General features: G+C 36.5%; 1 protein-coding gene across 4 annotated transcripts in view; it reads right to left on the bottom strand.

Moving 5' to 3' along the window:
- Nucleotides 1-132: 132 nt before the first annotated feature.
- Nucleotides 133-12,878, bottom strand: part of BICC1 (BicC family RNA binding protein 1) — a 302,810-nt gene continuing 290,064 nt past the window's right edge. For 3 of the 4 annotated variants that reach the window (XM_040485072.1, XM_040485073.1, XM_040485075.1), the window contains 3 exons: nucleotides 10,689-10,849; nucleotides 7,996-8,095; nucleotides 133-2,796 (listed from right to left, as the gene is read on the bottom strand). In XM_040485072.1, the coding sequence (XP_040341006.1) occupies nucleotides 2,666-2,796; nucleotides 7,996-8,095; nucleotides 10,689-10,849 (392 nt within the window). In that variant the 3' untranslated portion in view covers nucleotides 133-2,665. Of the gene's footprint in view, nucleotides 2,797-5,196; nucleotides 5,269-7,995; nucleotides 8,096-10,688; nucleotides 10,850-12,878 lie in introns of those variants that run through there. The other variant, XM_040485074.1, reaches the window with a different exon arrangement.

The following is a 12,878-nucleotide window of genomic DNA, read 5'->3' as shown; positions in this document are numbered from 1 at the left end:
CAATTCTACTGCAGAAACATCTTTCAATTCTGCTGAAAATGGGAAAAAAAAGCTTTCTTAGAAAACAAAGACAGGCATAAGGTTTATGCAAAGATTTTTTTTTCTAAAGAAAGACACATTTCATCTAGCAAGGGCAATACAAAGGGGTTATATAAATTTATTTTTCATATAACAATTGATTACTTTAGAAAAAATTCCCATTTTCAATGCTTAATTCCATCGCTCATTAAAAAAAAATCACTAAAAGGACAAAAACCCACACAAAAATACAATCTGTATCTGTTCTCTATTTACAGATAACCGGTCACTATTAAGGCACAGATTGATTAAAAACTAACATTTATTCAAATAATCCAAATATTTTGTGCATCATATAACACTGACAACACCATAGACTGTAGTGTCATATTCCCTTCATTGCATCAAGAGAAAGTGAGAAAAGTAATTTCCAGTGTTTTTGTTTACTTTTAGCCACCCTATTTAATCTAGTTTAATTGGGACAGTTTTCTCTTTGGCATAGCATCAAAGCACTGTTCATAAAACCTGTATTGACTTAATACTGCAAATTCATTCTATCTTCCTCTATTGCAACTGCATGATAGAGAGCTTGGGAAAGAGCTCTGAATCATTAGGTTTTTTTTTTTTTTTTGGAAGCTCTTATTAAGTAAAATTTAAGGCACTGAGTTGTTCAATAGGAAACAAATCTGAATTCCTACCCCGTGCTGAATGTGTGGCATGATGTGTTCATATAGCCATGTAAGGCAGGGAGCGACATGTTGCACAGGGTGATTCTGTTGTACTTGCAAAAGGAGCAACTTAGTTCTTATACTTAAGCACGTAAGATTTAGTTTAGAAATGGGCATCCCCTTGGTAATGTTGTAAGTGACATAATTTTATGACAGGCCCATTATCTATACCTTCTAGGTTACCAATATTATTTTTTAAGGTGAAAATTTTTCTGTGTGCAAAACTTCTCTTCAACTCTTCTTCTTACTTTAATGGTAAGACTTAGTCATGGAAAAATGTCTGGTGAATCTGTCTGATCCCACATTTGTATGAAAGTCGTCAATTATGTATGCTTATGTAATGCCTTCTGCTGAGAATATACGACAGTGGTTTATGTCCATGGAGAAAGTCTTGAATACTGAACATAAATAAGTCATTACAGTACAGGTAATTCACAACATTTCCTATGGGAAAATTTTCCAACAAATTAATACACTTGGAAATAATATTGCTTTGAAGAAAGGAAAGGCACTTGGCAATTTTCTTCATGGATTGAAAACCTTTCATTCATCTACAATAAGATGTCTGAAAAGACCTAAGAAACAATGTTGCCTGATTTCTTGGACTTTCACAGTATAAGATAGTAACAATGAGTCTAGCCACTTAGAAAACAGTCCTTTTTTTTTTTTTTTTTTTTTTTTTTACTTTTTGCTTTCCTTTGGAACTCAGCTGTTTTTATAAACTGTCACCCTGGAAACTTAAATAAAGCCTTTCTGTTCTCAACAAACACAAGTCTACTTCAAGCAGACAGATATGGTTTTAGAAAGTCCTGTGACCATATGGAGGACAGCTAATATGTACATGATAAGGATAGCAATTTATTTCTCCTCTTAATGGCAACAGTGCTGTCTTGTCAGATGATTATTTGTCTTTTTTTAAATAAAGTGACAATCTAGGGCTCCAGTTATTGAATGCCGTCCATTCTCTACCATAAATCTCTAGTAGATATCAATTTAATCAGTTATGTACTGTATGCTTATAACATCTAAAAATAAAAGTTTGATATAAATAAGTGTCCTTTAGTGGCAGTATACTAAAGAATAGCCCTTTGCCTTCAGACAACCATTAAAATCATTTTAGCAATACAGGCAGCAGCTAAATATGATGACTGCAAAGGGTTAATATTGCAAAGTTCACTTGGTCTTTCTTTGCACCTGTTATGTGAAATAGGTTCATTGCTAATTGTTTCTAGGATGCTGACATCAATGAACAGAACTGGTCCAGAACCAAGTGGAGTCACTTGCATTTCCCAAAGTCACAGAATACTCAGCATAAAACTAATAATCCAGTACCATTTCAAATAAAAATTTTACAGTCAGAAAAATATGACTAAATCTGATTTGTACCAATACATCAGGTGACATGAAAATGAGAGAAAGAGGGATAATTTCCACAGGACAAGAAATTAGAAAGTGTAAAGTGCTGAAAGACCTCAATAATTATTTTAAAGCAGTACCAGAAAATTCCATTTTGATTATTTTTTAAAATCCCCAAATGCCTAAACAAAACAAGCAAACAAAAGAACCTCTATGTTTTCTGGTATTCCAGATGTCAATTAATCCTTCATTTTAAGTAAAAAATCAGTGCATATGTTATTTAGGTAAATAAAAATAGGAAATAAAGCCCTACCCTCAAATTGCAAATTCTGTCCGATTGCCATTAAAAAAAAAGGCATCCAAGTGTGGCAGTCTGTATGATGACGTAAGATCATCTCCTCTCTTTTCTTCCTTTTTGGCACAAAGTTCAGGTGTGAATAAGATGCTTTGGTCCTGATACCAGACACCCAGAGTACTGAGGACGGTGTGCAGTGAAGGCAGTTCACAGATCTCCTGTGTCCAACTCGACAGAGGTGGTGGTGTGTACCTGGAGGTACGTACTGCTACCAGCGGCCACTGACGCTAGCAACATCTGAGTGATACTGACGGGGTAGCCTCCCACTTGCTCCGCCTTCCAGGAAAGAGGTGCGTGCAGTTGGTGGTTCAAAAAGCTTTCTTCGATTTTTATTCAGTTCTAGTAAGAAAAAGGGAGACTTGTTAGGAGATCAATGGAGAAGCTCAACGGGACATGGCAGTAGAGCTCAGAAAATGGTGACAGTAGGGTTTTGGAGGGGAAGTCAAATCTAGTATCAAAAGGAAAAGTTTTAGTTGCTGGTCAAAACATTTCTGAAATTGCTAGAAGGTCTGATATTAAATACAGCATTTTGGTAGCAGGAGAACCAAGGACAGGAAATCATTTTTATTGCAGTTTGTAAACTATCTGGGAGCTATGTCATTCTCAGAACCCTCTATACTCCAGATATACAAATTGAACAGTTTGAACTATCCCAAATGTCATTTCAGAGGCAAAGGGAGGGGCCCATCAAAGCTGGTGAAAGGCATAAGAGAGAATGTATTACCAACGACACAGAAAATTATTACAGCTATTGAACTCATCCATGTGAAACACAGCCATCACTAGATTATTGAAGTCAGACATGAAAAGAAGACCTCACACACAAACAAGAAAATAATGGAGGAGCACGCTGAAGTGTTAAGCCACAGCTCAGTGGCTCCACTGATGCCTCTGCTCCTTGGGTCAGAAACAGTTATATGAAGAAGTCTATCAGCAGCAGTTTTCTTTGAATATAATAATCAACTTAGTAAAAATACTAACAGTTGAATCCAAATTCTGAGGAAAAACTAAGATGCTTTATTTTAATTGTAAAGAAACCAGAGTACCTAGAAAAAAAGTTTACTTTGTCTTTTGTCAAATAGAAACTGTTAATCAGAAAGGTAGAAAATTAACAGAGGCAGCCCATCTTGTTTATCCCTATGCAACATCACTCCTCCCCACCCTCTACCACATACATTTACAAATCCTCAAATAAACCAATGTAACTCTTGCTAATAAAGAGAACTGTCAGACTCTGGATATTAGGGTTCTGACAGCCACCAAACGCAAGTATCAAATAATGGGATTATATAGTTGATGTGCTTAAAGTTGTCTTTTTTTTTTTTCTTGAGGGGGTGGAGCCAGTGGTTCAGCATGTGCATTTGCACAGTACTCAGAACTTTTTTAACCACACATACACACAATCTCCTTTTCCAATTCTGAGGTTGCATAAGCTATGGCTACATTAGTGCTGGAGCTGAAAACAACAGACTCAAGTTGCAGAGCAGTCACAGGTGGCTAAGGACAGCCATATGGCCAGATGTGCACTTATCTCCTGAGTTCTGGAACATGAACCAACACCCTAACACTTCACCCCACTGCCTTCCAAAATGTTAACATCTGCCCCATTGAGGTGATGCACGAGTGGAAATATCTCTCTTTTGTTCACAGTTAGGTCTTAGTGGAGAAGAAAAATAAGTGATTTAGTAGCGATTGTAACAACAAGCACTTTACAATTTGTTTTGCCCTATTTAAGTCCTTCTTAAGGAATAAATGATATTACCATTCTCCATTTTAGACACGAAAACTGAGTTTTCAAAATAGACAAGAGTAACCTATCCACACAGCTGTCAAGTGACAGGCTGAAACTCTGCCTGCCTATGCAAATGATGTGCTCTGGGCCCTGAGCTCCAGTGATCCATCCATCGAGTAGAAAAGACCAACCAAGGCATTAGGAATACAAATCTGAAAACTTGGTAGTTTCAGGTATGCCAGATAACAGAGCTGCACTTCATATTTTACTATACTAAATTTATTTTTTAAATAGAATAACATAGCTTTAAAACTCTGGAACAGCAAGGAAGGTATCTTTATAAGATGCAGGCATGCTTATAGATGGCTATTGTTTCAAATTTCTGCAAAAACACTGTAGCAATGACATTCCTACTAAAAGCTGAACACATGTATTGTTTTTAAAAAACAAACAGAAATCCATAAATCAAGACAGAATTTAATATATTTAAAGGCAACTGTAGGAAAGTTAAGAATAAATGAATCCCATTAAGCACACAGCCTGTGAAAGTTTTATCCACCTTCTAGTAAGAAGACTGTCTTGGCCTTCATTTTCTCCTGAGAGAGTAATGCATGAATCAGGAGAACATTCCCATGCTATAGAGAAGGAATAGGAATGCATCTACCCTAGCACACTTAACATGCACAATTGAAGAAATTGGGCCACTGAAGACATACACATTTTTTGAAAAGACATTGAAAACTTTATTCTGAAAAGTCACATCAACTAGATTTTTGAGAGAATAAAATGATCATGAAGGAATTCGGCCATTCCCTAAAGATATAATTTCTAAGGTGTATATTTCCAAATGTGAAGCAGAGATAAACCTACTAGAGAGACTATCAAAGATCAAGTCCTACTGAAGAGACTTTATTTTTGTTGTTGTTTTTTACATTAAAAAGTAAACTCCCTCCTGATTTTTTTCAAGTAAGCCTAAGAGATAGTTTGGGAAAATACCAACCTTTTTCTTTGAAATTCCAAGGTTCACACAATCCTGGCAGCTCTCAGGATCTTGTTGCGGGTCTGAACAGAGTCACAAACTAAAAGAATAGGTCGGGAAATGTTAGATCTACCTGAGGCCGTGGTGGGAAGCTTGTCAATAGGATGTTAAAGTTCCTTTTACTTTGTCCCTGTACAATTTAGTTAATCACTCACTAGAATACTGAGAAAAATCAAAGAATTTTCAAAAAAATCACAGATTTGAAAAAAAAGATCATTTTTTTCTCTGATCCATCTACACTAGAGATAAATCTCATCTCCTTCTATGACATTAAAAGAAATGTCTTCTGGCCCAAGATTAAAAAACAGAATAAAACCTATACTGAAGGAACAACCCTGATCACAGATTAAAAATCTATAAAATTTTTAAAAGGAATTTTGAACTAACTCTGTACCTAACCAAACTATGTAACCACAAGACAAATGTGAGTAAAAGCTGCCCAGCTACCCTGCATCCACCCCTGGAAATGGAATATTCTGAGACTAGAAATGGATGCCTTTGTGGTCAGATGAGCTGAACTGAAAAAAGAAGGCTTTTGATGAAGGGTTTCTCAATAAAAACTTATTACTTGCAGAGAAAACAATTTACCAGGTTCAAACAGATGCACTCAACAAAGTAAGGCAAAATCATCCTTAAAATAATCAAGTACTTCACACTATGCAGAACATTCATAAGACATCTATTCAAAGCCTCTAATTCCCTTTAAAAGCAAGAAGACCTGTGAACCCCATTGAGAGAGGCGGTCTAAAGAAATAGTATGTAATCTCAACAGAACCACACAGAGGATGACTGGAGTAAAAAAAAATTTTTAAAGAAGCTTCAAAACCCCTCCTTTCCAACTCTACTCCCCCAAACCCACCTGAAATACATCACAAATGTGTTCCAGAATAAAGATCCTGATGATTTAAAGAGATCTGCCTGTTGCTGGAGGCTTTACAAAGTTTGGGTGCACAAAGAAAGAATTTTCATTATATGGTCTCTGACATTCCATAAATCTCTAATGAAAAATTACCAAATTCCAGAACAGATACTTTCCCAGTATAAATGTGTTGGCCCACAAGCATATTTTAACACTACAGGCTTGGTGATTATGTGAGTTAATTAAATTTCAAATAGTTATTTTTTAATTAATAAAAGAATGTGAACATATATAAAGTTAATTTGGGTCTAGAAATAGCCCTTTAAGGCTGAGTTATAAACAAGTTGAAAACTATCCTATTGCTAGAGGTAGTAAAAAAAGAAAGAACAAGAGAATATACTGCTAATAACCATACACTGTTAAAACTGTAGTTTATTTCCACTACATCTGATGACATACCATGGGGAAGGACAGACCTCAGAAATGGAAGGTAACCTTACACAATCATCTATTCCAATCCACCTTAATGCTTAAGAAACCAAAACCAAAAGAGGTTTGGAAACTCACCCAAGGACTAATGACTTGGCAGAGGAAAGCCCATATCTCTTTATCTGAATACAGTGCTCTTTCCACTCTACCAAGCTGATCTTATTAACAAGAAAAAGCATCTTCCCTGTGGAGTTCCATTAATGCAACCACTTGGTTGGAAGAAGGATGGAAGAAGACTCATCAAACTGATGCGTGTAGAACTCTATCCATGAAGGAGCCTAACAGGCTGCCCAATGGCTGAATTTCCACCCTTATTTCAAAACTGTTCTGCTTATATCTGCTTTAGGTATTAGGTCTATATATAAGATTTTCTCGTGGAGTTGGGAGGGGGATGCAATCTCCTGCTAAAATAAAATGGAAAACCGGTGGTTTCCATTTTATTTGCTGATCTGATTAGTGAATATTGTTTGGAAAGGATTTGCACTTGGTTAGATGCCACTGTTGGCTTCACAAAGGCATAGCCTGCAAAATCAATGTTTTGAAAAGGCAAAGTCATTTTCCCACCACACCTGACACTTGGCTTCTGCCCTTGGTGTCTCTGTCTTTTTGAGAAACTGGTACATATATAACATTGACATTAATGAACTTTATCAGAACTTCTTCAAAAAGTAACCTCATTTTTTGCCCCTAAAATTTGTCATATTTTTCTATATACCATTTAGAAGTACATGGTCATGTACTTATCATGCAGCTCAATTCCTCATAAATGGAAGATACCCAGTAAATATACATAAAGCATTTTCTAATACCTAGAATATGCAATAAGTGCACCAAAAAAAGTGGTCTGGGACATTATTTTCCTTCATTATTTTCCTTCATTCTGTGACTACATTCAGGATTCCATACCTTTCTGTGTCTCACAAATTCTATTAAAAGTTTGGGAAAAACTTAAAAGCATTAAGACAATACTACTAGATTCCAACTATACCAAGGATCATTCTTTCTCTGATGCAATTATCTTAGTTGGTATGCAAGGATACATGCATTTGAAACATGACAGCCAATCCAGAATAATTATTCACTAGTCCAATCATACTTGCTTAACACAACCACAGAAAGGAGAATTCAACTTCTCCCCCATTCTTATGTTCTGCAAAGGGCAACTTTGATTCGGTCTTTCTGAAGAGATGTTTTAAAGAACGACATTGTCAAGGCAGGTTTTCAGGCAATGCCTTGAGGAAGGAGTAGGGATGTTCTAGGCATTTGTCACAATGTTAGTGGGAAAACACTCTAGAACCACAACCACAAGGTGCCAGCATAGTAAGCAAGTGGTTGATGGACAGAACCAGCCCCAGTGGCTGAGGCTACTGGCAGAGGTTATTCAGATTTTAAAATAGGACTATGAGCATTTATATTCACCTGAGATTGCAAGCAGCATTTTCCTCCTGGCACCAAAAGTCGTAATTCCCAGCTCCTTCAGATCCTGATCTGTGAGAGTGAGGAATGTCTGCAGATCGATCTGTGGGTGAAAAAGTAATGTATAACCAATATATTAAGTACTTATTTTTGTGCATTAAAAGTTCAACTCATTACTACACATATTTCATTTTCTAATTATGCTCTGCCTACTTCCAAAAAGGAATGATGGTGTCACAAATCTAGGGGACAAGAGACAATAAAGGTGGTGAAATGAAAGTAATGATTCTAGTAGGAGACTTAGTCTAAGCCAGTTATTTATTGCAGTTGAGATTAAAACGTTAGGTCTTAGCATCCTGGCAGCCAGAGCAAAAAGGGAAACACAAATTCCACAGGTTTTGTGAACTGATAAAAGAATACATGCCTGTCCAGAAGATAGAAAACATTTCTTGGCTTTGGATTCTGAATTAAGTGTAGTTCTATAAAAAGAAACTGAATAATACCATAAATGCTATCCTCCATTGTGTTCTACATAAGAATGGTAGAAGAATTCCCAGACTACATCAGACCCATGATTCACTTGGCTCGGTCTAGCATGTTATCTCTGAAAGTGGCCTACAAGTATATATTGGTATATAATTGCACACTCTGGCATCAGCAACAAATTGTGAAGGGAGGAAGCCCAAGGATCCCACCCTTCCTTTGAAGAAAGGTAATAGGCTCTGAAGCCAGAGAGATTTGGCTCTCTATTCCGCCTCTGCTGTTACTAGTTGTGGGCACTCAGGGCTGACATACTGCACGCTGCAGGGCTGTAGTGGGCATGAAGTATGATCGCAGAGATAAAGCAGTGGGCTCACCACAGTGGTGAATAACTGGCAGTTACGGTTAGTAATTATGTATTTAGACATATCATCTGTGAAAGCAGCTAAACAAATCTTCAACCTGCTTATAGTAAACTAAATCTCACAAGCTCACTTAATAAATTCTTTTTAAGTCGTATTTGAGTATTAGAGAATATCCTACATGAAGGAAACAGAACCGAATTTATACTTTTCATTCAAATGATACAGAAATTAATTTGAGATTTTCTGTTTTCATTTTGGAAAGTACATCCAGATCTTGGAAAACCTTTTCATTTATCATTTCTAAAGATATGCTTTTAGAAATTCTATTAAATATATATTCTTTATTTTAGAGATCCCCTCTTTTTAAAGTGCCAGAGATGAAATATTTTTGGTTTAGTGGGCCATACTATCTCTGTTGCAACTATTTGACACTGCTGTTTTAGCTCAAAAACAGCCATAGACAATATGACAATATGTAAATGAATGTGTGGCTGTGTTTCAATAAAACTTTATTAACAAAGGCAGGTGTGCAGGCTACAGTTTGCTGACCCCTGCTGTAGTGAATAAATATTAGATAAAGGCAGTCTGGCTTTATATTATGTTTTCTTCCTTCTTAGATTAATTCAATAAGAAGTACATTTAATATATTTCTATGCTTCTTCAAATAAGAAATAAATATAAATTTTAAAAAATCCAGAATATCACTGAATAACACCCAGTCTTTTACTTCAAAACCTTCTTTTTCTGGACTAATTAAAATACTTCTGTCATTGAGCTTCTCGATCAGCTACACTTGTCTAACCAGCAAAGCTAAATACGTAAATGAAATTTTTTAACACACTGATGAGTGCAACTCAGAAAATCCTCAGTTAAATGAACACTAATTCAGATTTCGGGAAAAGACAATGAAATCAATACGCTGAAATCCAACACACAGATGACAACCTTTTTTTGTGTTTGGTGTTAAAAAACAAAGTTCAACAATTACACTTAATAAGTAATTGATTAAATTTATGATACAAAGGCCTAACGTTAGATTCTTTTTGAGAGATACATGCTTGGGAATTATGGATTTAATCAGATGTTCTCTAACATGAAATAAGCCACACTGGAATGAAACTTAAAAACAATGTCTGGACTTGAAAAATACATACATTTATTGAAGTGTTCTAATTTTATGTTGCACTGGGTTAGCTATGCCCTAGCAATAATGACAGCATTATTAGAAAGAATCGTGTTCAGGGCTCTTCTCTTTAAGTCAGTGCATAATAATTTGGCTGATCAGTTTGGTCAAAATCCATGGTAGTGATGTTTCAGAAAACATCTTATTTTTGTCTCAGTTCAGGCAAAACCCAAACAGTAAATTAATGAATAAATTAACATATATAAAAAGCACATTCTATTTTGTGAGAACAGATTCGGTAACATGACTAGATGGGGTCAAAAACAACCACGGATATTTATTTCAGATGCTGTTATTTAAGAACCACAAATAAAGATAATACGGATTAAACAGTGAAATAATCTTAAATACAGACTTTGCTGTTAGGGGAGTAGTGAATCAAACGTTCCCATGAATCAATACACCAATTGGGTATTTTAGCTAAAACTAGTGGAGGTGTGCTTTTGGAAACACAATTTTCTATATTTCTGCTAAACTGTGTTTACTAGTTGCACTAAATAAATAAGAAATGAGATGACATTTTTCTTAGCAGTGGAAACAAGTTATGAGGCTTTAATAAGTGCTCAGTGAAAGCACAGCCATAGGTCAGTAAGCCATTTCATTCTAGAAGTAGTCATACACACAACCAAAACAAAGATGCCCAGGAAAGTAAATAAATAATGACTGACCTCTTGTTGCTGGAAGACATCTGTGTATTTGCCCAGGCCCAGTTTGCTAAAGAGCTCAGGGAGGTCAGAGCCTTTGAAAGAGCTGTTCAAGTTACAGCCATTGCTTCCTGTCAGTGAAGAAATGCAGTCCATATAATTGCTACTGCTGAGATAGTGCTCCGCTGAAAGACAAAGGAGAGGCAGGCTTCAAGTGAAAATGCCCAGAGACAACACGGTTTAATTAAAAATTTTAATCACTCAAATATTTTAGATTTCACTGTTGGACTGAATAGAGCAGTAATTGCAGAAATACTGTAATTCCTTACTGAAACATTGGCTTTTCATTAATGAAATGCTGGTTATTGCTTTAGAGAGGCTCTTGCCATTAAAATGTTACACTTGGGAGGCAGCAATTCACCAACAGTGCCTCTGTAGTTAATAATCATTAATCATATTCTCCTGAGCATTCAGAAACATTTGCTCTTCATAATTGATATGAATTAAATGAGAAACTGGAAGAAAGATCCCCAGGATACAATAAAGGTATGGGAAGTTACTGTGAGTCCAGGCTCCTTTTGGAAAGCAGGATAGCCCTCTGTGTCCACACTTGTGTTTTCCTGTGGTCAAAGGAATTGCAGGATATTGCAACGTGTAAATCTCATCCCTTACAAAAATATAATTAGGCAGTGAGTTCACAAAACAGAGTGCTTCCAAAATTAAGAGCAAATGCAAAGTTTAAGAATGGCACTGGAGTTTCTGGATTATGACAGAAATGAATCTGTCTACTGAAAAAAATTCTAAGACAGCAAAACTAGACTTAACCTTGGCTCCGCCATTGATTTGGCGGGCAAAGATTTCTCCACATTGTCTGTGGTACTCAGACCCAGTAACACTCACTGCTGGGTGATGGACTGGTGAGTCATACCAAGTACTTGACCAAATATTGAATATTTGAAACACTCTCCCAGAGCTGCTTTGGAGAGCCCAGTAGAGCCCTGCAGCCATCCCTACTTCCCTGACCAACAACTAGCTCTTATCCATGTGGGAATTCTTCCCCTTATACCAAAGTTGCAGCTGCAGGAATGATTCCAAGGTTGATGAGGGCAGAGGATGCTCACCTAGCTAATCAGATACATCTTATCTCCTCCGGCCAATGCATTCTCCAGATCTAAGAATCCTGTTCTAGATTGTTTTGTTTGCCACTAATCACCTTCTCTGGTCACTTCATTTCCCAAATGACAGTACATATTCTTTCTATATTTCAAGTGGAAGGAATTTCCTGATCAAGTTTCTCTTTCTCTTAAAAATAGGTGTTTTAGTGGTGCCTGGCTGGCTCAGTCTGTGCACCATGCAACTCTTGATCTCTGGGTAGAATTCAAGCCCCACATTTGGTGTGGAGCCTACCTAAAATAAAAATTTAAGGGATGCCTGAGTGGCTCAGTCAGTTAAGCATAGGACTTTGGCTCAGGTCATTATCTGGCAGTTTGTGGAGCCCCCAGGTCAGGCTGTCTGCACAGTGCCTGTCAGCACAGAGCCCGCTTCAGATCTTCTGTCTCCCTCTCACTCTGTCCCTCCCCTATTCACGCTCTATCTCTCTCCTTCAAAAATAATAAAAAAATAATAAAAACAGAAATTTAAAAATATAAATTAAAAAACAGATGTTTTATCTTTTGTGGGGAGAAAGTATAGATGAAAGAACCTAGGACCAAGCCCTGGAGCGTTCCACCATTTAAAGGGAAGACCCAAAGTCATCAACCCAGTGAGGTATTGGCTCGAGGTTGACACAAAGCAAGAATGCAAAGAGCACATGGGAGTAACCACTGGAGTTGACAAGATGAAGGCTACTGAAAGGCTAACCATATAATTTACTGTTTAAACAATAAATTTACTTACTTGGAGAACAGAAGAGGGAGTTACTGAGAATCACAATGGTACAACTCCTGTTAACAGGCTCTGAGAAAAACCTAGACATTGCTAACTTTGAAAAGGATGTCATGAAAAATCATCTACAACTGTGGTCTTCAATACAGTAACCACTGGCCACATGTGGCTACTGAATGCCTGAAGTGTGGATAGTGGGAATTGAAATGTTCTGCAAGATTATAAGATCTATTCGTACCAGATTTAAAAAACTTAGTTCAAAAAAAGAATGTAAAATATCTCATAAAAATGTCTTTACATTGATTACATGTTTAAATAATATTTTACATA

The sequence above is a fragment of the Herpailurus yagouaroundi genome, unplaced genomic scaffold, assembly GCF_014898765.1.
Source record: "Herpailurus yagouaroundi ecotype Mexico unplaced genomic scaffold, PumYag 163, whole genome shotgun sequence".
In the NCBI taxonomy this organism is placed as follows: Eukaryota; Metazoa; Chordata; class Mammalia; order Carnivora; family Felidae; genus Herpailurus; species Herpailurus yagouaroundi.
The sequence above is the reverse complement of the archived record's forward strand: the minus strand, read 5'-3'. Positions and strand labels throughout refer to the sequence as shown.